Source organism: Anopheles moucheti, chromosome 3 (assembly GCF_943734755.1).
Source record: "Anopheles moucheti chromosome 3, idAnoMoucSN_F20_07, whole genome shotgun sequence".
NCBI classification, from domain to species: domain Eukaryota; kingdom Metazoa; phylum Arthropoda; class Insecta; order Diptera; family Culicidae; genus Anopheles; species Anopheles moucheti.
In genome coordinates this window covers 67,855,088-67,878,448 of record NC_069141.1, presented here as the reverse complement: position 1 = coordinate 67,878,448, position 23,361 = coordinate 67,855,088, and the positions used below count along the sequence as shown (strand labels likewise).

At 44.9% G+C, this 23,361-nt stretch overlaps 2 protein-coding genes across 3 annotated transcripts in view; one reads left to right on the top strand and one right to left on the bottom strand.

Annotated features, from left to right (window-relative positions):
- The window catches only part of LOC128305537 (protein bric-a-brac 1-like), a 141,833-nt gene that overhangs the window by 65,890 nt on the left and 52,582 nt on the right, over positions 1 to 23,361 (bottom strand). The gene's annotated exons all lie outside the window — the stretch shown is intronic.
- Positions 1,291 to 2,586, top strand: LOC128305538 (maltase 1-like). Its single transcript, XM_053043031.1, has one exon. It carries the CDS (start codon positions 1,583 to 1,585, stop codon positions 2,582 to 2,584), a length of 1,002 nt encoding a protein of 333 aa, XP_052898991.1. The 5' UTR covers positions 1,291 to 1,582; the 3' UTR covers positions 2,585 to 2,586.

Here is a 23,361-nt window from a genome sequence, read left to right as displayed (position 1 = left end):
TCCCTTTCGCAATTCGAGCAGGTTGCAGGGGCTTTTCCGCGCAAAGTATCGGTTTTGCAGTTTCGCATTGGTGCGCAGGCAGGCATACGCACGTACGTATGCACACATTGGCAGTGCAATTTTCGCATGCAATTGCACACATTGCAAGTTTGCGAGTGTGTGTGCGTGTGTGTTGGAAAAGAAAGCAAGCAATGTGTTTGTAAGATTGAGAGGAACTGATCTGGTTTCCAATAAAGCGGAAGATTTTTTTGAATCTTATCAAAGCAGTGCAGTATGTTGGAGCACAAAAAAGTGCTTTTGATAAGAGGTTGCAATGATGCCAAACATATAGGGCTAGTGGTGAGAAGAGATGAATATTACTGTTTGCTAATAAGTCCCTGCAACGCTGTACAGATTGGCTTCGTAATCTAATCAGCAATGATTGCCATAAAAAAGATCGAACACCACTGCTTCCAGTTCGCTAGATTCGTTCGGTGGTGGACAGTAAATTCCCGGTCAGTGCACAAGCAAGACATGTTGGACAGTTGGAAGATTTGGGTTACTGTCGGCACGGTGTGCATCTTGCTGTCAGGAATCTGGGGCCAAGATCCACCCAACACCGAATGGTGGAAGACGGCCGTTCTGTATCAAATCTATACGCGATCGTTCTACGATACGGATGGCAACGGAGTGGGAGACATCCGCGGAGTGACAGCTAAATTGCAATACCTGAAGGACACCGGCATCGATGCCGCCTGGCTCAGCGCTATCTTCAAGTCGCCGCAGCGAGATCTTGGGTACGATGTGAGTGATTTCCTTGAGGTAGATCCACTGTTCGGTACGAGTAACGATCTCGAGGAACTGTTTGCTGAAGCGCACAAGTTGGGCCTGAAGATCGTGTTAGACATCGTCCCGAACCACTCGAGCAACGAGCACTGGTGGTTTAAGCAGTCGGAGCTGGGCGTTGAACCGTACCGTGACTATTACGTGTGGCATCCGGGCCACCCGGTGGCAGGACAGGCCCGGCCTGCAGTGCCGAACAATTGGGTAAGTGATATGCTGATATGCTTGGGAGTTTGCTCGTGCAGCTATTAAATTCGCATTTCGCAATGTTTAGAACTCAGTGTTTTACGGCTCTGCCTGGGAGTGGAGTGAAATTCGTCAAGAGTACTACCTTCATCAGTTCGCCGTTGGTCAGCCGGACTTGAACTTCCGAAATCCGAAAGTGGTCGAGGAGTTTGATAACATTCTAAGGTTCTGGATGGAGCGTGGAGCGTCCGGTTTTTGCGTCGATGCAATCAATCATATGTTCGAAGATGATCTCTTTCGCGATGAACCTATGAAGGATCCAATGGACTCATCGAGCTATGGCTACACGCATCACATCTATACAAAGAACTTGGTATACAGCTATAGAGGTCAAGATTGAAGACGAGCGAGAAAATATAATCAGCACTGCAACTGCTTGTTTCATCTTCACAGCTGGAAACCTATGACGTAATTAGACACTGGCGGAAGGTGTTGGACGAATTCGTGGAACAAACTGGTTCAGACACCATGTACGACAGTGAAGTGAGTACCATGCTACCACGTAGCGTCTGTAATGACTTTCAACATTTGCAGCATTATGCTCACGGAAGCACACACCAGCATGGACATGTTGCTGCGATTCTACCAATCTGACGACGGTTCTGAGCAAAGGGCCCACTTCCCGTTCAACTTTGTTCTACTGAGCGAGTTGGACAAGGGTTCCAGTGCGCGTGACTTCAAGTATGTCATTGATCGGTGGCTGGAAAATTTGCCACGTGGAAAGATATCCAACTGGGTGTTGGGAAACCACGATCAGCCCAGGATAGGCAGCCGCTACGGTGAGGCGCGAATTGATGCGATGAACGTCCTACTGCTGACCCTGCCAGGGGTGGCCGTCACGTACAATGGTGAAGAAATTGGTATGGTTGATTATCGCTATAATCCTAAATTGTCCTGGGAAGATAGCGTGGATCCGCAAGGCTGCAAAGCTGGACCCGTAATGTACATGTTGAAATCGCGCGATCCTCAGCGTACACCGTTCCAGTGGGATGACACACATAACGCAGGATTTTCCGTAGCCAACCGAACGTGGCTACCGGTGTATCCGTACTATCGGCAAAACAATCTACGCAAGCAGCTCGAGCACGACTGGAGTCACTACCGGGTGTACGTGGAAGCTGTTAAACTACGCCGCCATCGGGCGTTTCGTGAAGGATCCTTTCGGTCCAAGGCGTTAAGCGAGCATGTGTTTGGGTTTGTGCGATACATCAAAAATGATCCTACCGATAGATCGTTTTTTATCGTTATCATCAATTTGAGTGGCGTGGCGGCCGAGGTGGATCTGCTCGATTTGTACGATACGGTAGCGATGCGGGTGCAGTTGGTAGGGACCGAATCGCGATACAAAATCAACCAACGTGTTAACTCTTCCCGGCTGCCCGTTGGACCGTACGAGTCGATCATCTTAGGCAACGATGCTACATCGTCTGCGGGAACTGCTGTAATGGTTTGCTTGAAGCTTATTTTAGCAAGTTTTTTTATGGGAATTTTTTTGATGAAAAATATATATATTTAGTGAGACACTAAATCATTCTGGGCAGTCCAACTGATCGACTGGGCCGATGTCATTCTTTTGGTGTTTCATTATTTAAATTACACAATTTTCTTGAAACATAGTAAAGAAAAGGTAGAAATTATTAAAGCGTAAATAAACCATCATCAAATACCTCCCCACCAAGCGGTGTAAGTGACAGGCCGAAGCATAATGTGTAGGTCGTTTCTATATAATAATGATCCCTTGTCTATTACCCTTACCGTTTGAACAGATTTTACCACCGCCTCTTTAGAAGCGCAGGGACAACTGGTAGCCTTTAAAAATGTATGTCCATCGAACTGCAGTCGAAAAAATTACAGAACTTACTGTCAACTTCGTTCTACTGTAGTTTTCGTCTTCCGTTCTGAAGCATTTTCCACATCCAAGGATGTCATTTTAAAATCGCGGTAAATTGAAAGGACCGCAACGTTGGTAAATTATTCAATCAATAAAGTCATTGCCGACCACGGTGCAATGGTGCACGATTGTTTGCAACGGAATGACTTATTATTATTTTGATGCAGCTTGAAATCAACCACCGTGCGTGCGTGAGACATTTTGTCGGAATTCGATGGACGCTTATGAAGCATTGTCCGTTATGTGTCCGCGCTTATTATCCATCCATGAGCTTTCGCGGTAGCAATTGTCCACTGGACGACCCCGTTACACACCCTTAACCTTCGGTTCACGTGTGTAATAATTCACTGAAAATGTCTCTGTTCGTTAAAAATTTGATCGGCAAGTACCGGGTTTGACGTTCGTAAACAGCATTTGCTCTGGTTTTGGATGTTTTATTCAGAATGCGAACCGAAGCCTAACGTTTGCGCCTCGAATCGATAAAGGAGTGAAACAAGCTTGTGTCCGACGGCCCCGCGGATTGGCGTAATTGATTAAAGGGATGCAGTTAAGTTCAACCGACCCATTTGATGCTACCGGTGAAGTTTGAATATTTTATGCATTTATGGCTTAGAAAACATTGATGGCTACTGCGCGTAATGATGCAAGGATTCTTTTTACTTCGATGCGCTGGTAAGAACCTTGGGCAGTCCTTATCAAGCACCTTTAAAGCGGCAGGAACTACAGTCTGTACATCGGTGCAAATGAAGAAACCAAGAGAAAATTGGAATGCAAGGGTTAATTGTGGGAAAATATTTACACAGCTGATTATGTCCCAACGGTGAACGGCGGAGGCTGCGCACGTGTCAGAAAAGCGTTCCACAAACGATTGAAGATGATTGTTTCGCATTGTGTTGCTCAACGTGCAGAAGAAGACTAAGCGCTCGGGTTACAGTGGACCTCGATTGCTAACCTGACCAACCGAAACCTTCTGCTTCTGGCACAGCGAAGAGGAATAGACGTCAATTCAGACGTTCTGCCAGTGCCGTTCGGCCAGAGCGAAGGTATGAAAGGATCAACTGGGCAGTGAAATAAGTCGTTTCCCTATGGCAAGGATAACCGTTGCGTTTTGTCTACCGCGGAAAGTTTTCAGTTCGTTGCAGAAGGTGAAAACCATCGCACGAAGGCTATGTGTGCGAGTGTGTGTGCCTTCTTGTCATTCGGTGCGATATAAATGTGCGCCGTAGTTTGTTTATAAATATTAAATCCTGTTTTATTTTCCCTTTTTTCGCTTTTGCTTCCTCCTTTTGTGCCATTTTGCCAACTCCCAGGCTGCTGCTTCCATCTAAACGGTGCTTTCCGATGACCAATACTTGTTAGCAGGAGGGCGTTGAATCGTTCGTTTTTCTTCTGTAAAACTTGCGTCTGCTCCATATTCATCTCGTCATCTAATATTTATGATTTTATTTCTGTTCTTTCACTCCGTTACTTCACCAGTAATATTTTCCATTTGCCAACGGTCGTATGAAAAAGTAACGCTAGAGAAGTAGATATTTAATCCACGGGAAATGAATCATCAAAATAATTGGGAAATAAAAACACGTTTCGAAAGTCCGCCCGTAATTTAGGACATGCAACTTGTGCTTACAATAATAACTTTTTTCACGTGTTCTAGAAAAAAAACTTTATACATAAAACTATTAACAACTTCCTTTCTAGTAAACCCTTCAATGACTTTTGGATATTCCCCAAGAAATGTCCACACAGTGTGGGGCATGAGTGGCAAAGAAACACAAATCCTCTCAGCTCACTTCCCATGACCGTCACGAAAAAGGGACGTGGCGGGACGCGAGTATCCGGGGACCGTATAACGAACGAGAAAAGTGTCGGCTGGCAGAAATGGCTGCATGAATGATTTATTTTTCCTACATTGTTTATGGTCACAACATGGCTCCCTTTCCCGCCGGCTTTTCCGTACCCCCTGGTACCCCGGTACGCTCCTCGGTTTTGATAGCTTTCGGTGAGGATTTTAATACTTTTTTTTTCCTTCAGTTTTCACCACCGCTTAGCAATCCTTCCGTTTCAGCCGTTTGCTGGTTTCTAATTCCACTCCGGCAAGCGGCAATTACGCGTGTGTTGCTTTCCATCCAGGGGAAACTGGAACTGTGGCGCGTGTGCAGTGAAATGCCAGTGGAAATATGTAATCAGCAGTGAAATTGTCATGCAAGTAATATAAAAATGTGTGTTATTTTGTGTTTTTTTTTGTGTCTCTGATACGTTGATTTGTTCGGTCAACACAAATGAGTTATTATAAAAAAGCAATGAATTGATCTAATTAGCTAGTGCTGATACGTTTTATGAAGACTAGGAAAATCATATTTTTTTCAAACTAAAAATAGTCTTGAAGCTCAATTTAATCAATACAAAATATGAAAGGTTGGAATATTGGCTGAAACACATACATACATTGATTTTCGCTCATTAATGGCACCTCATCTGGTCATCTGACAGTGGACATGTTAATATGACAACTGTAAAGTGTTTTTTTTTTCTAGAACAGCAAAGCAGGCCAAAAATTCATTTGAAGAGGGTAGCCCATGCAACGGAACTATTTGGCGAATTTTCTGATTATTTCCCTGACAACGAAAATCCCACCATGCATAATGGGAAAAGTTGTGCTGCAGTGGACATTTCGAACTCGCTAGCACGGAAAGGGCAAAGTAAATCATTGCTTAAATGAAATTGTTCGCATGTTAAAGTAGGCAATGACATTCATAACCAAGGTTTCCCCCATACTAACCGTCCGAAAATACTTTGTTTCAAATGAAAATAATTATAAACACACAGACACACAGAGTTTATTAACGAATCACGTAAAATAAATTATTGTTGAAAAGATTTCGTTTCACCGTTTGAAAAAAGTGCACGCGTGCAATACACGCGCATACAATTGAGTTAAATGCACAAAACTAATCACTGGAGCCGTCAATTGGCACAAATCGTATCAGCGTCATCGCCCGCATACGCTTCTCATGCGCGAGCAAATAGAGAAGTAGACAAGGTTTAATAGAATTACAACATATATTCGTCACCCAGATCCCGAAAAGGTACGATTTCCAGCGATCGCCTAGCGAAGGTGGTTGTAAAAACCTGTCGCTTGGGTCGCACACACACACTTTCGATCGAACTTTTCGCCCCGGAAACCGACCGCAACTCGACCCACCCCCCGGGTGCACACGGGCGCACACAAACCAATAAGTTGTGCTTTTCCGCCGTGCCGCTGATTGATGCCGTGCGCTGCACCGGGACACAGCCAGTATATTTATATTAGAGGCAATATCCTTTCTCCCGTACGCTCCCGGTACCCGAAAAACCCAATCAATGAGTAAAATATTAGAAGTGCAAATTGCCAATCAGTAATTCCCGCACCGGCAGGGCCGCCCGGCCATGTGTTTTTGTGTGTGTCGCAAATCGGATATTTACTACGGGAGGCGCTGGGAAAGCTTCGGGAAATGTTGGCGATTCTGTGTGGCACACAGGCCCATACACACATGTGGCAGTTGCTCATGGCGGGGGTGACTTTGGTGCAGAGAGAGTTACAAAGTTGCATTTTAGTGTACGGTAGTGGCCTGGGAAAATCCTTCGACACAATTTCCTTGCCTTTTCCGGAGTGAGAGTGTTTCGAAGCGGTGAAAGATATGGTAGTGTTTTAGAGTAGCTTTTCATTTGGGTAATTTATTATCAATTGGTACTTACTTGGTGAAAGGGAAAATTATCTGAATGAGGATGTGATTTTTGCTAGTAAAACATACAAATTGACGACTCTACAGGCCATCCTTTGGAGGATTGTAAAACAAGAGTATTTGGGGTATCAACTAGTATGTCGTGTACAAGTTCAATAACTTCAACAAAATTGAAATTTAACCGAAATTCAGAATGTCCCACAAATTCGGATATTTCTGTACAATGTCTAATTGGGGGACGTTTTATCTTGAAAGCTAATAAATTTAAAACTGGAAACTCTGAGCAAATTGAAACAACAAAAAAAGGCGGAAATTGATCTATCAAATATTCCTGAAAACTCAAACTTTAAGGAAATTCTTGAGAATATACTCTTTATATGAAATTTTTATTTATCATAAATTATTGCCTCAATCAACCAAAACTACAATTTGAATGGCCCCGACTGTGTCCCAGTCCCCATCGCGCGGGCAACCCGTTTTTCGGTCCGATCCGGTCCGGTTCGTGCGTTGGTCCGTTTGGCCCCTCATACATCCGAGCGCAACTACTCCTCCCATTCGCTGTTCGACTGTGTTTTTTTTTTGCGCAATTGGTTCAATTTCTTATGTAAATCGATGCATTATCGAGCGTATGTTTTCACACGGCTGCCTGGTGACTGGTGTTGCAACAAACAACAAAAAAGGAACAAAACAAAACGAGCAAAAGATATAAAGTGAAAAATGCAATAAAAAAAAACAGTTAAAGATGCACACACCGACATGCAGCGGTGTCGAGTGAATTTCATTAATGCAGTCGGCTGTCTGCTGTGTTGTCTTTTTCTGGCAATAAATATTTTCAGTTGTGAGATCCTAGTTGGCTAGGTGTATTTTAATGTGTGTGCGTGTTTTTTTTTCTATTCACAAGACCATAACATGGTGTGCGAGACTGGACATGCTCCATTGCACCGTTGATGAAAATTCCGTTACAAGGTGTAGAAAGGTAACATGAGCGTAACATGAGCTTTTTACTACCTCGTGTTATGCGTTTACAATACAGTGTTTAGGGCTCAATAGTGAGACCAAGGCATTCAAAAGAATGTTCAATACCTACAGTGATCGACATAAAAACACAACGATTGTTGAAAGAATCTATTCTATCACCATTGGGTCGTGCCCGATGCCATACACTTATGCATCGTGCACCACTGGAAAGTGCCATAATTGGTGCCGAGCGGTGACCAATTATTGCGGCACATTTCGGATGTCTCTCCAGCTGCACGGGGCGGTGATGTATTGACATCCATTAATCCTACGCACTTTGAATCGGCACATGCAGCCCGGCCCTGGATGGGTGATGGAGCGGGCTTAAGGCACCATCAACCCATCACCGGCCTTAAATGCGGCCACTCGGAAAGATTCGCGAATGTGTCCATTTATTCGATTACGCCGCTAGGGGGGAGGGTGGGGGTCGTTAGGGCTAACGAACGGGTAACGTCGTGGCCACCGCGCCACCATCGGCGTCGTTGGCCGCTTAGTCATATTATCGAAATGAAGAGATTGTGAGATGATGATTTATTAAGCGATCAGCCCGCCAGACATTCGGTGGCCAAAACAAACCGGTCGTCCGGTCGTTTGTATCTCGGCGGCGGGTGTTTTCAAACTGCCCATTCAACCACCCCCCGGACGGCCCGGACGGCGCCGCAGTGTGTGCTAATTTGTGCACCCACACCATCAAGAAACGGACAAGAATCAAAGTGAAGTGGCGCATTCTCCCGCATGATGCATTCGGAAACCCCCTCCAAACCCCGCCGGTGCGCCAGTGTCTCGTGTTTCCGTACGCTAATTTAACCGTCATTTAAATTATAATTTCCTACATATTCAATTAGACGATTCCATCGCTGATTTCAAACATACATTTCGGAGTGGGGAGTTGGAGTGTTGGATTGTTGGAAGATCAGGTAATGGAGTGGTTGATATATGTAGGACTTAAGTCTTGTTTTACCTAACATTGAGTTGTATAATGTCACAAACATCTCGCCATGTTTTTTTCCATAAAGTACTTAAGAATGTAATTTGTTTTGTACCAACCGCACAGAACTCCTAATTTGGTTACTAATAAAGCATAATTTAAGAAAGAGTTTGAATTCTTTCGTCATCCGTTTATAGCGCTTTAGAAGGCGACAGTCGTCATGATTGTACAGCGCAATCGGGAGCAGACGGTACGTCTCGGAGGAGTTTCGCAACCCAGCGATCCACTTCACTTGCCTTATCAGGCCCACCGGTATCGCAAAGGGCTACAAAAGCCGAAACGGAAACCAGCAAGAGGAAGGGTGAATGTGTGTAAGCTGTATGTGGAAATTACTTATCTATTCCGATGCTTTGCACATAAATCATAATGAATAAACATAAACTAACCGTACGGCACGGTACGACAGTACCGCCACCGTCCGGTGGGGGTCTTTTGGGGCAGATGAAGGCGGTAACAGTGCATAAATCGGGGAACAACTCCGGCCAAGAAAGAATACCACAAGCTAAGCACACGAAGTGACAATAGTGGTCGGCATACGAGCCCCGTCCCCGGAGCGTCAAGGGACCGTTGATAGGGAAGGGAAAAAAAGAATCACACCAGACCCGAAGGTGGGAGTCTGTCAAGAGGCGCCTGCAAAAGAAAATGCTACACAACGTACATACATCATACGCGAACGAAATCCATACCGTTTGCCGGTGAGTAAATCAGGCTCGAAAAGCCCACATCAAAATATTCCACTTCAGCGCAGCGGTGCAAAGATTTGCATCTCTCGGCGCGATGCGGCCGCGATAGGCGATTTATAGGCAATGTATGCAGTGAGCATATGTAAAATGAAACAAAATGCACCGACTGTCTTATCCAGACCTGCTTTTCGCCTCTTCCCCTTTAGTGTCTTCCCCTTTAGCAACCAAACGGTTGCTGCGATTCGCGACGATCGTCGCGCCGCGATACGTTTTTGCTGCTGTTACATTTGACACATTAGCAAAATGTTGCATGCTGTTGGGTTTTTTTTAAGCAACTTCACATCCGGTAACCGGTCGCGTGTGATTGTGTTCTGTCCGGAGCCCGAGCACTGGAGCCACCTTACACCTTTACCTGGTGTTTGATATTCGCGGCCAGATTTCCCCTTTGACATATGTATGAATATTTTCGTTCGTTTCGTGCACGAATGCATTAGCGGGGTTGGGGGGAGGGTAACGTTCATGTGTTTTGGTTTTTGTTTTGCGAAATTATGCATCCATTACGGTGGGTGGTTGAAGTTCTTCCAGTTTTAGCGAAAGGCTAGAACAATAATCACCGCGACTCGGCTGCTCGCTGCACACAATCAACCCGTCCGCTCTGCCGCTCTGCCTCGATCCACAATTGATAATGTGTGTTTAAACTTTACGCGGGCGTATGTTACGCGCCCATAAGCATACGGCATAATTGTATAAAATTAATTTGAAGAACACTTTCCAATTCCTGTGACGTGTGTGTGTGTGTTGCTGTTGATGGCGGCTGTTTTCTTTGAAAGTCGAAAAGCGGACGGACTCGACTAATAGGCGTCTGCAGTTTGCAATTCGCAGTTTGCATGCAACCGGAAAGACAGGGAAGCACCCAGGAACGTCAAGGCGTCGACGATGAAGGGAAGACAAATTGCTCACGAAATTACTCACCGAAAAACTATTCCCGCTCGGTTCCCGGGATGCAGATGTACCAGGGCGAGCATGCTTAAAAGTGAGCTTTAAATTACTTTTACAAACTTTTTTTTCGCTCCTTGTTGGGCAATGGGATCAAGGAATGCCGGAGTCAGTTGTTGTCTAGTGCATTGTGCTGTGGGAAGACCGTAGGAAATGAGCCGATTGTCGGGGAATAATATTATTTAAGTGTAATTTAATTCGCAGAAGGATGCGATTAAATTAAACTAAACACTGTATCATAGCTAATAAAGGATATCAAACATGTCAAACTGTATTTAGAGAATGCTTTTGCTTAAATTATTTATATTTTATATGGTTTTTATACCACATTTGTAGAAGTTTATTACTTAAAAAAAGGAAATATGATGCATTCAATTCAACACATTATTAAAGATAAGTTACCGGGTGATCAATGACCTTAATTTTAAGGTGTTATTATATAAACTAATTATCACCTTTTAAAATCATAACCTCAACATAAAATAACTCTTCACAACATCTATTGCATTTTTATTATGCTAATTTCTTTTTCTTATTGCTACAATAAAATTAAATTACTTAACACCTTGCTGGAATTGAGGAATTGGCTACAGTTGGTAAAACCCTTCCGTCCTTCTCGTACTAATTGTCTTCCATTCATTTTGGGAAAACTCGTCCATGAAGCAAACGGTGTGTGTGGGATTGTTTTTGCTACTCTTGCTAATCGGTTCCATCGAATGTTAACAATCCAACCCGTCCCAAAAGAAAACACAATCTTCCCGAGCAATCTCAGCCCGAAAGATGACCCTCGGTCAGTGGTGGGTGGGCGGATGAGTGTAGACATTCGCTACGCTATCAACAAACCGATCTACCGAACCGTCGGCACCCGCTACCAACACCGTTTTGCAAAGAAAACATGACCCCTTACCCCGTGAGCATTAACCTCGTTGGGATTAACTCGGCATAACGCCTTTCCCAGTTATAAAGGTTCCAAAGTTGTGTCTTACTGGTCGTCCGGGTGCGCTTCAACCAGGCACGATTAGACTGCCGATGGACGACGACGACGACTATGACGATGGTTAGCTTAGGTCCCGTAGCCGTGCACTTGGCAGAAAGCGACATCCGGCAGGTGTAGCGCAAACACGGCCACGACAAAAACGGAAGGAAAGCAAAAGTTTTTCTTTCACACCGCTTCACGCCGCTTCCGGACCGTACGGTTTCCGGGATGATACCTGTTCACCACCTCATCAGTGGCGTTGAGAAGTATCCTTTTCAAGGGCAATAAGACCACATGGTGCTGCTGCTGCTGTTGCTGATCGCAAATCCTGCAACGGGGGGAACACAGGACTGCGGCTCCAAAGGGTAAGTGGGAAAAACCACAGAAATTCAACCGACTTGCAACGGCGACAACCCATCCCATCAACGACAAGCGAGAGGGAAAGAACCTTCCACCGGGAATGGTTAGGAAAGTGTTGGTATTAAATTTTCCCAAAACCCCCCGCACCATTCGGGGTTTTGTTGCCTTTTGGGTGCGGTAGTTTGGGAGCAATTTTCGATGCGAGTTTTCCGGCGCCAGAGATTTGTGGAAAAATCGCACACCCTCTTCAAGACTGTGTGCGGCGGTGGGGGTTGTTTTTTTTTGTCTCTCTTCGGGTAACTCCGTACTCCGACTTGGATGAACGGTTGGATGCTGCTATGGCTCAGTGTGTGGGTGCATGAAGGGTGGGAAAATATTTTCCCGTCCGGTATGTTTTTCTTGCCAGCGGACGTCAAGTGTTTCCGGTGCTTTGGGTTCGAAGAAAACCCCCCCCTATTCAGTGCCGAAGTCATGACCATGTTGTCGAAGGAAGAAACATGAATTTAAACACACTGCCCACATGTTGCAACATGTTGCTTCGGTCCGGTTCGGCTGATAGTGGGAGGATTTGGGAGGGGGGTGGAAATATGTTGTCATGAGATGGAGAAAATGGTACACGCCAGATGACCAGAGAACACGTGATAGAATTCTTTCACCGACCGTGGTGTTGCTTGGGGAACGGCTCAATTGTTGCACTGGATGGCATAGAAGACGTAGTGTTTCGGAGCAATATTTTGGAGCATTAGTCACATTTTGGTGCTCGATCGTTTATTTATGCTATGCAAGATTAACCTGCTGATTGCGGGGGATTTAAAAAGTGGCCCCAAAAAAAGGTGTTCTTATGCAGATTAGAGAAATATATTCTATTGCACTGTGCACTTTCGTTGGAACAGACGATACCCAAAGAATTCTATGATTATATGTTCCATTCCGCAATCCGCTTGATCCTACCGGCGTTGTTCGATAATTTGCTCGCCCCCAAAAAGATTTCTCGCATGCGAACGTACCATTTACAAATTGCCTTTCTTCCACTTTTATTCCCCCAAACCCGAAAAACAAGTGCATCCGAATGCATTTGCATTCGACCAGGATTGTTTTGTGGTGGTTGGGTTTTGTTGGGGGTCCCCAAGCCCCTTCCAATTCCTACCGTAACGATGCATCTATCTGACCGCAAAAATGGTAGTGGACTGGGAACGGAAGATATATAAGGATAATGTTTCGCTTTCGGTAAGACCCGATTACACCCATCAAAGTTTCCAAAGCCGCCTCGCTCGCGGAAAGCTTCTTCCCATTGCCCATCGACACCCAAAGCGACCCCAAACGGTGGGCAAAAGTTCGCACATGGATATAACCATAAATTGGGAAAAGATATTATTAGATAGTCAGGCTCACCACAAACACACATGCACCGGTGACTCTAGGTACGGCCACCATCCAACGGGCGCCCCGCGATCCGATGGGCCGAGAAGCGTAAAACTTCATTTATTATCCGATAGCCGGCAGACCAATTTGTAAAACACAAATAAAAACCACCGAACACGGATGCAACGGCCAGCGGACGCGCACCGAACGCATGGTACGGGGTCTAACACGAAATAACGATACACGTTAACTTTGGCCAATCAGGCCCGGTTCAGACGCGCGAATGCCCCGGTTCGGTCGGTCGGTCGGTGAAATAAAATATGTTTGATTAGCACGCAACTTCGGGGCCACTTTGGGGGGATACAAATTTCTTTGCTTTGGCGTGCTCTCTCTTTCTGGGCCACCATCGGGATCCTGGTCGATGGGATCCTCGTCCCGTGTGCATGCAAGGCAGTGAGCACCGGGTTTTACTGTTGTGTTGTGTTTGCCTTCGATGCAATTCGATTAGGTTCTACGTAGGGGTTTAACTGGCTCCTGCAAGCGTCATTACGCATCGGCTGGAAGGAATTGTGCGGGCACCTCCTTCTCGTGCAGCACCGTGCGTTAAGGAACCGTTGCGATATTATTCCCGGGATATCTAACGCTGCCTTTGTGCCCGGTAGCTTGGTGATCTAAAACAAAAAACACAGCTAAACCCACCACCCATTTGAAACCCATCCCGCTCACGATCGTAATGCATTTGCATTGCGTAACTACAATGTTGTTTTGGCGTCCACACAGGATACTCGAATCCTTGCAGCGAATCCGACGGGCTGCGTGTGCTGCGTACACCACCGGAACAACCGAAGAACCATCTCGTATCGTGCAATCGAAAAACTATTCTCCACGCCCTTCACCCCCAGCAAAAGCGCGGTTGGGTTCTGGAGGCAAATAAATGTTTATTTTATTACCTCCCACTTTTCTGCTTTCGATGCTTGAAATTTTCGATACATCGATCGAGCCAGACCAGTGAGGGTTGTGGAATTTTGTACCCGGCCAGATAAGGTTTTTGCGCGCGGGCATTTTTGGAGCCGGATCGCTTTTCCGGATGATTTCCACACCCGATCGATGTGTGTGTGGGTGTGTTTCGATGAGAAAATGAGAAAAGTTTCTACAGTTCTAAGTAAATGCAGCCCGCTGTATAATTTACACATTTTCCGAGCGTTCCGAGTTTCGCCGATGGTAGAGTTCTTGCATACAATGCACGCAAACCGCGCACTGCGTACTGTGTTGTTTCGTGCTTGTACATTATTACGATGATTATAATCGAAGTTGAAAGTTGATGTATTATTGCGAAACCGGTTCCGGGTGGGAAGGTGTAATTGTGCTCGTGTAAAGTTCAGGCAAATCAATCGCATATTGGCAGTGCTGGATGGTCATGCATTTTGATGCAGCGTTAGAAGGTAGGAAAAGAATCAAAACCTTAGTCAAAGAAGCATTTTAAGCTCTTTTAATGTATTGTAGTGAAATTATGCTGCAAATAATATTTTAAATGACACTTTGAAGGCACACAAAAGCAGACGTGCATCGTGCCTGTGGAACGCATAAAATCGTGGAACCATTGAAAATAGAGGAAATTAAAAATTTCATTTATTTCCTAGCCCGATGGCCCGATGGCTGGACGGTCATGGCCAGCATCAAGACAAGCAGGCTATGGGTTTTTTCGCTGTGATACACACAAGAAAAAAACAGAAAAAGCTCATAGCAAACGCAAGAGTATGTAATTTAATTATATTTTTATGAGTATAAATTAATTTCAGCATGAAACATGAAGGCATAAAGATGCAAACGACAGCGCGCGATAGAAAGCGTGGAGGAAGAGGAAACCAAGAAAAAAAAATCATCAACATAGCACCATTGAGAGAAACGTTTCAGATGTACTAATATATTTATTTTTTTCTCTCCCACCCCCCCCTTGGTCCCGTGCTGCGTCGTCTAAGCCAATGCCGTTAGAATACGGTCATGAAGTCCTCATCATCATCACCATCATCATTTGCGACGATGGAGACATAATTTTCCATTTCGGTTCACTTGTCCACCAGCTTGACACCGTAGTGTTTTTTTTTTTGTTTGTTTCGAATTACATTTTGCCCGTTTTTTTTTGCCATTCATACTTCTATTGCTACGCTTAAACGTTTAAACTACTGCCGTGGGCGCGTGTGTGGCAAACAGGCCCACAAATAGGTCAGCGTTGCGTCATTATTTAATTTCAATAAATTCATGTTAGAACAGCAGCAGCTCTGTTTTCACCTGGTTTATCGGAATCGATAAAAATCGATACTATCTCTCTCTCTCTCTCTCTCCCTGTGTGTGTGTGTGTGTTCTTAATCGTTCGCTACTTCCCGCACTGAAATTAGTCGCTGCTAGTCGTGGTTTTGAACCATTACGCGAAGGGAAGGTGAAAAACAGTCGGACATTGTTTTTCTTTTGCGCTAGCCCACGGTCCAAATGATAGGGCTACTATCATCATTAGTAATAGCCGGTACCATTTCTCTGCACGCTTTCCCATCCCCGGGAAAAAGTGACTTTCTCGTTTGAAGTGGTTCAAGTACAACATAAGCCGAAAGATCCGAAGAACGCGTAAGTGGAACGTATTTAATGTATGTATGGCGATTGGCACAAACACGGGACAAGACTTCGGGACCGATGATCGATAAAATTCGAATTGGTAGCGGGTACGGCAGGAGGGTACGCGGCAATGTGCGCCGTACACTCCCACTGTACCCGGGAGCGACCGGCCAGCCGCACCCTGCGTTCCATATTTTATGATTATGAATACCTCGCCTGCTCTATCCCGGGCGGGATTATTTATTATTCATATAATAATACAATAAAATATATTTGTAATAATATACACCGTGCGTCCCGTGCCGCTGCCACTAAATTACAGTCTCGCGCCGTTGTTTGCGGGCTTCACCACCGCCAACGGAAGGCGGCAAACGAACGGCAAACGGCGACGGAAGACAGAACTCTCCCTTCCCGCGGCCTGGCCAGCACATTTTCCTTGCTTCCCAAGCCCAAGGGTGGATGGATAGCGGCAAATGCCAAGGCCGCCGTAAGGCAACCCTATCGCCTTAACCCGCGTCGCGTTATGTCGCGCGCCCGGTAAAAGCCACATGCAAGGGCAATTCTCACACAGACACACACACACTGGACGGCCAACCGGTGCTCGGTATAGAATTCCAGGCATTTCGATAAAATAAATTAAATATTAAAACCCAGTAATTATTGATGTTTCTACCCTTCGGTTCGCTGTCTGCCTCGACGCACCCCACCGACGTACGGCGGCCCCCATCGGTCCCAGCGAATAGCCCCCCCTGTTTTTGCTGCCTTACATTGGCGTGCTGGGCAATGCCATACACTGCAATCGTACCGTTTGCGCGTTCGTCCGTGGTGTTTCTTTCCAGCGAAGTGGAGTGGTCGTTCCGTCTGAAGTCAAAGTGTCCCCCTGAATTCATGGGGACACCGATGCCACCCTCCCGACCGTGGTGGACATATGGGTGAAAAAGGTTTCAATGTGTGTGTGTGCTGGATCGAGCAAGAAAGAAACCCATGATTTATGTCTTCTTCAACAAGTTTAGCAAACTGCGATCCTGCACGGTGTTGATAATGCTTTTCGGAGGTGGACAGCCGAACCAGGATGATTTGTAGGTTTTGCTGTTATTATCCGGTTGACGTATGGTAATGTGGTAGCGAATGTGGTGTATTATATCATACCATCGCAGTGATAAGTGTAGACGAGCATTTACAATTTACGACTTACGGCTAGGGCAATGGCAATGTGATGCATGCTGATTATCACGCTGCAAAGATGCAGTTTATTTATTTTTTCCATCCAAGTTGGCTAGCTTGGTTGGACATAGTAACATTTCAATGTTTAAGCATTGGAAACTATTGGAGCGTGAATTTGATTCCGATTTACGACATCTGAATACATATTTAAACTCTAAATCTGTGAGATTCTAGAGATTTAAGACTCCTCAAAGATTCATTAATCCTCTGAACCGCTTCGAAATATGATGTTTTTAAGTAATTTATTTACTTTCTGAAGTATTACCGTACTTTAGCGTGTATAACGACCTCTTTTTAGGGTCAAAAATGACCAAAGTTCAATTAAGGGGGTCGTTATTCAAGGGTAGTAACTTTTCCGCTTTAGCTTTATGGATTAAAGGTAGTTTTGTTGAAAAAAAAGGATGGATTGATAAGACAGGGATGAATCTGTGATTTCAAATTGTTTAGAACAAGAGACCTGGAGCTCTTTTGAAAAACCAGCAATGCTAGTACAGGATGCATGTAGAGGTCTTCTACCAGCAGAAGTTAAACAAATTGTTCCTCAAAAACAAAACGTTTCTGGAAGTCATTCCTGAAGGTCTACCCAGTCAGCTAAGGGTTCAGTCAGCCTGGAACACCACCGATTAAGGGTTTAAGAGAAGAATGGAGTTAGTGAACACAAGGTGCTGATTCGAATCTGACTTCTTCAGGAAGAATAAAAAATCTACCATGCCAGATACCTGTCCATGGGTCCTTACTGCATGGAGACGTGTGTCTGTAAAGCGATTGTCATTAAATCCTTTAAAAAATGCGAAATCAGTAGCAATCTTGATGGATCTCAGGATCATGCAATTTATGAAGATGGTGGTGACGGGGATGATGACAATGAAAATGTGTATGTAAACACCAGTGAGGAAGATATGAAGAAGAGTATTATGAGAAAAGTAGTATGAGTAATGATCAAAATTAATTGTAACAATAAAATTGTTATAATTGTTTAAAAAAGGAAAAAAAACTTTTTTTTCCAAAAATCTTGAGTAACTCATCCGGTGGTGCTGCAAAATACGGTGCTGGTGATGCATTGGAATGGGATAATTAGTTTAAAATTTAGCTGGGTGAATCAGATTGGATAGCAGTCCCTTTTGCGAAAAAACTGGCATCTCTGTTAACTCTGTATCACCTACTTAAGAATGAAATACTAGAATTGCACTAGAACAACACATAAATTCCTGAATTCTTAATCTCAATAGGCCTAGACCTGCCAGTACTAGGCTTCTTTGACTTTATTTAGACATAGTTGGATACTCAGTTGCTGTGTTCAGAAATACACAACAATGCTGGCAACATATTAAAAGAATAAATATAAATTTAAATTCAAGTAATATAACAATATTGCAGGGAACATATTGATATCTTGGAAATAATATTTATGATTTAATATTTTTGACTAAAAGTGTGTCTGATCAAGTAAAACTATTATTAATTAGTCCCTATTTCGATGAGTAAATTGAGCCAATACATCAATTCTATATCAAATTGAGTTAAACAAGAAGGAAAAAAAGCCACACTCGTCACTCGCCAGAACGCACCCGATCCATTTTCGACGGGCCGGATCTGGTGTGCAACAAAGTCAATTAAACGAAACCGGCTTCAACATCGCGAAATGACAACATGCGCGTGGAAATTCTATAACTGGACACAAACATTCCCCGTAAGCGTTGGGCAAACACTTTCCATCTCGCACGAAACATCATCGTAACGAATCGAAAGTCCCCGAGGCTACACACGTATCCATCGCCAATCCTTCACGACAACTCATCGATCCGCCGATCGGTTGGTGGCCTCGGTGCACGTGTGGGGAGTAAAAATATATTCATTTTCTACTTACAAAAAAACATAACATGATTGCAACAAAAAAGAAAAACACACACACAAGCCACTATTCCGTCTGCATCCGAAAGGGAAATTGCTCAGATCATATGCTCTCCGCCTGCGACGACGATGAGGATGATGATGCTTTCCGGCCGAGCCAATTCGAGATGTCGTCTCCTTCTCGAACTGTCACAAAACGCGGACCTGATGGAGCGGAAGTTTCCGTATCTGCCGCCTATTCGCGCTCGGTGTTGCCGTTTTCCTTCGGACGCCAGGTGCACCGGTGCATCATCTGGTTTGCGCTTGCACATGGCGACGCGTCATGACGCCCATCCCAATCCAATCAGCTTGCTACGGTTGGGGGGACGCTATGGGACGTCCGGCGTCCGGCGTAACGCGATACTGCTGCTGAGGCCGTGGGTCGTGGAAGGTGGTGCGGTGGAACGGTATAAATTTCCTTCCTTCGGCAGTGTCGTCATCAGCGTTCCGGTTGGCCCTTCGAGGGCTGCTTTATCCATCACGCAAAATATGACGATAGCCGGTACCTTCAATACAGTTGCGGCAGAACGTCACCCGATGACAGGACCGCTCTTGCCGCTTTCTCTGCGTGTGGGTTTGGGACGAAATTGCACTTGCACTTGCACAAACGCAACCCGCAGCTTCTGGACGACACCTTCCTTTCGGGCCGGTTTCGCCCAGCCGACGCTTGTCGTCTGGTGTGTACCCCCGGACAGGGTAAACACACTCCACCTGCCCGAGAGCCACTAGAAAGGTGCAATGGATAGGTGTAATTGTGCAGCGCAAAGAAAAATAGGCACCCCGGACCGGACGGGGATGCACAAAGAGTGGAAAAAGAATTCAGTAAATTGCTACAACACGTCGCGCCGTGCTGAACTAGCTCGTCCTAGAGCTGGGCCGGCGTCCACCTTCGAAAGGCCTTGTGGACGATGGCTGGACGCATCCATATCACATCGACACACACACACAGAGATGGAAAATGCAGCAGGGGAGTGAGGCGAGTAGAAGATGCCTCCATCCTGCATGTAGCGCCCAAAACAGTCGGACAGACACAGAACGATCATCGGTCCGCAGCATTCGGAATGATGATGCATCGAGTGAAATGCAGAAACTGACGAATTGTATGCATCCATCAACGGGGGTACGCTGACGTGACATAGGATTCGGAACGTTGACGAAAAACCAAGCCACCACCGCCACCCCTGCAATCTTTCCGCCCGAGGTTGGACAGTGCAGTGGATGAAGTTATCCTCTGCATCCCAACTCCCAAAACGTCCAAGAAGGTGCGGACTGTGCGGACTGGGCATGAATTTTGATGAAACTTGTCAACCACCAGCCCTCCATCCCGTCCATCTTTATGATTGTTTTTCCTTCGAACTACGGAACTTCGTGTGGAGAACCCTGCACATCCCTGCATCGGGTCCGGGTTGGCAAGAACTGCAAGCGAGCCTTTTAAAATTGAATTATATTTTATATATTTTATTTCCTCGTCCACGTCCACGTGTGGTGTATGCCAGAAGGATTGCCCAATTTTGCGTACGACCATGGACATGGACCTGACCTGATGGGTCGATACTGCACAGTGTCTCATATTCGGTGCGCTAACGCATCGTACCAATTGTCGGTAGGGGAAGACGAACCTCCAGGTCACGTGATTGTCTGCTGGAGGAGGAAATCTATCCAGTCTACCGATGGTGAAGGTATACACACGTATATATATATTTGCTACGACGAGACTAGCACTCAACCACCAACAGTCCCAACAGTCTCAAACTGGCCGGCAGCAGAAGGTGCGCCACCACGGTGCAGTAGTTGCAACAAACGTGTGTGCATTCGTCATCCGTTACGTCTCGATGTTCTTGGTGCGGACGGAATACGCACATGGAGCATTCTTTTGACCGGCCGACTAACACGACTTGTTTTGCACGGTCACTCACAATCAGCCACCCGAGAGGAAAGTTCCCGGCACCCCGGTTCATCCAAAAGGCCTTCTCATCCTTTTCGACTGGAAGGGTACGGCTGGACCAGTGCAAACACTTCGTGTGTGTTTGAGGAGCCCACTACCCAGTGCAAGTGGTGTCAATTTTGACAAACGACCGAACCATCCGGCCATGGGGGTCGTTGGGGTTTTTGCAGTGGAGTGGATGAAACTTTGTGGTTGGATTTCGGACCTGGGTACCGAGTTTTCGGGTGCGCCCTGCACGTACACACGCTCCTTGGGCAAAGGGACTGATAATTGCCATTGATTGTTGCAGGACAGCATTTGCGGATGGCATTGTTGCGTAGCGACGATGTACGATATTATCGATGAATTTAATTACGGGTTATAGGTTTCGAGATAGTTTTTGCCCCAATTATAGATGGAATATCGCTTTATGATACTACTCACGGCCGCCAGTTTTGATGTGTTTCATTGTGCGAACGTTAATCGAACGATGCACAACGGTAACATGACCAGTACGGGGAATGGTTAAAGAGTGTGCAAGATGAAAAATTGTTCAAATATTTTACCAAACAACGAGAGGGATGTTAGAAATTCTCTGATGATGTTCTTCACTCACCTGCAAAGATAAAAGAAAAAGGAAACATTTTAATAATATGACAATCAGTAATTAAATATGTTTTATTTTTTATTCAAAAGAGGATTTTATAATATGTGAAGTTGTATGAACTTGCAACCAATGAGCCATAGATTACAGTTGCAATCTTTCGGATTTCGTCAGTAAATCTTTAACAGCCTCGATTACGGTGAGATACGTTCAAAATTTACTACTGGTCTTTTACTCGTCTACAACAGGAAAGGGGTTGATGGTGGCGCCCTCTTCCGTCATTCGTTCCAAACATCGATCCTCTAAAAAAGCAGGCTATGTCAAACACTTTGTCAATTGTCACCTTAACTTGTTGATTTATTAACATTAATCTGCCATCAATGATTCAAAAAGTTTTAATTTTTTTTTCAGTTTATATTAAAAATGATATTTAATTTATTTATGCCGGATATTGTTGACGCCAGAATTGCTTATTTTTAAGCGTCAATGTGATTAGCGCACTGTGGTAAGATTAATCTGTCAAAATGGTTGATCCGGTAGTGTTAAAAGTGTTTAACAAAGGTCTGTGTAGGATAGAGGTTGAGTAATATAGAGCAATTTGACAAGTAGCCAAAAGTTCGTTACACGTGATTTGACGTTTGGACGCCCTTTTCCAATCATATGTTTTGTGTGTAATTGTGTTGATCAATCGGGATATAGTAAACAAGTAGGCTAGACGCAAGGAATCTTACAGGGGCGACGAAATGTCAAATGAAATCCAAAATGGCGAACCTCTATCTTGGCTATTACTCGACCTCTATCCTACACAGACCTTGGTGTTAAACAATAAAAGTCAGTCTCGATCAGTTGATTGTCTATCAATTTTCGTTAGATTCCTCGATTTAGTATCTTAAAGTTTATGCAAAGCTCTTTACAATGTTATGGTTTAGTTGTTAAACTTTGGTTGTAAACGGACAAGTTTATTTATATAATGAATCTTTTAAAGTAATTTTTAACTTTTTTAAACGCAGAATATTTCAGTAACATCAACATAACAAAACACAATAACAAGTTCTGATACCATCAAGGCTATTTTTTGAGTCCCCTAATCAATGTTTTGAGTCTGTCACCATCCCATTTTGTGCTTCCCCTGCTCCATGCTTATTACAGCATCAAACTCTTTCAACCACACCCGCCAACCATGAATGTGTTCCGGCTTTCGGGCCCGCCACATTTTTATTCAATTTCGTATGCGCGTAACTCCACCACACTGCACATTTGCCACCTTTTCATCCTTGCCCGCGTCTAAACTCGGCCCAGAATGGTGCTTATTGCACGAAATAATAACAAACCGTCGGTGCTCATTGCCGGTACCGCCACCGTATACCGTATACATAAATGCATATGTATGTTTAGTCGTTACAGCACAGCACACATTATCATCCACACACACACACACAGGCGGCCAGCGCTTCTATTCGCAGTGGGAGAAATTCGTAAAAATTAAAAACGCGATTTTCCACTTTCCACACAATTTTGCTTTGCCTTGCGTGGTGTTACGTGGTTCCTTTTTATTCCACCCCCGCGCCACGTGGCGCCACAGAATCCACGTGAGGACTCGGTGCGTTCCGCGTATTGAGTGTTGCTTTTTTGTTTAAAGGTTTGCTCTGCTATTTCCGGAAGATTTTTCCTTTCATCGCAAACCATCGCAGTGCCTTTCGGCGGACAAACGTGGCTACGGTGTGCTATCGCAGAGCGACACATAAGCACCGCTGGGGCACGACGGTGGTGGGTGGAGATGGAGTCCATTTGAGGGTTTTGCAACAAAAAAGAGAAAAAAAAACAATGCATCTATAACAAAAAAGCACCTGAGCTTGTAAATGCTTTCGGCCAACATTGACGATACGTTCGGCTAGATCTTGGTACCGAGCTGGCTGACATTGTACTGGCAGTGCGAGTACCCCGTCCGTTCGTACGACAGATACGATACGATCGTTGTACGATGGATGACAAAAAATAACAACATCAAATGCACCCTTGCGGGGAGAGTGTCTCGCAGCCTCAACCATA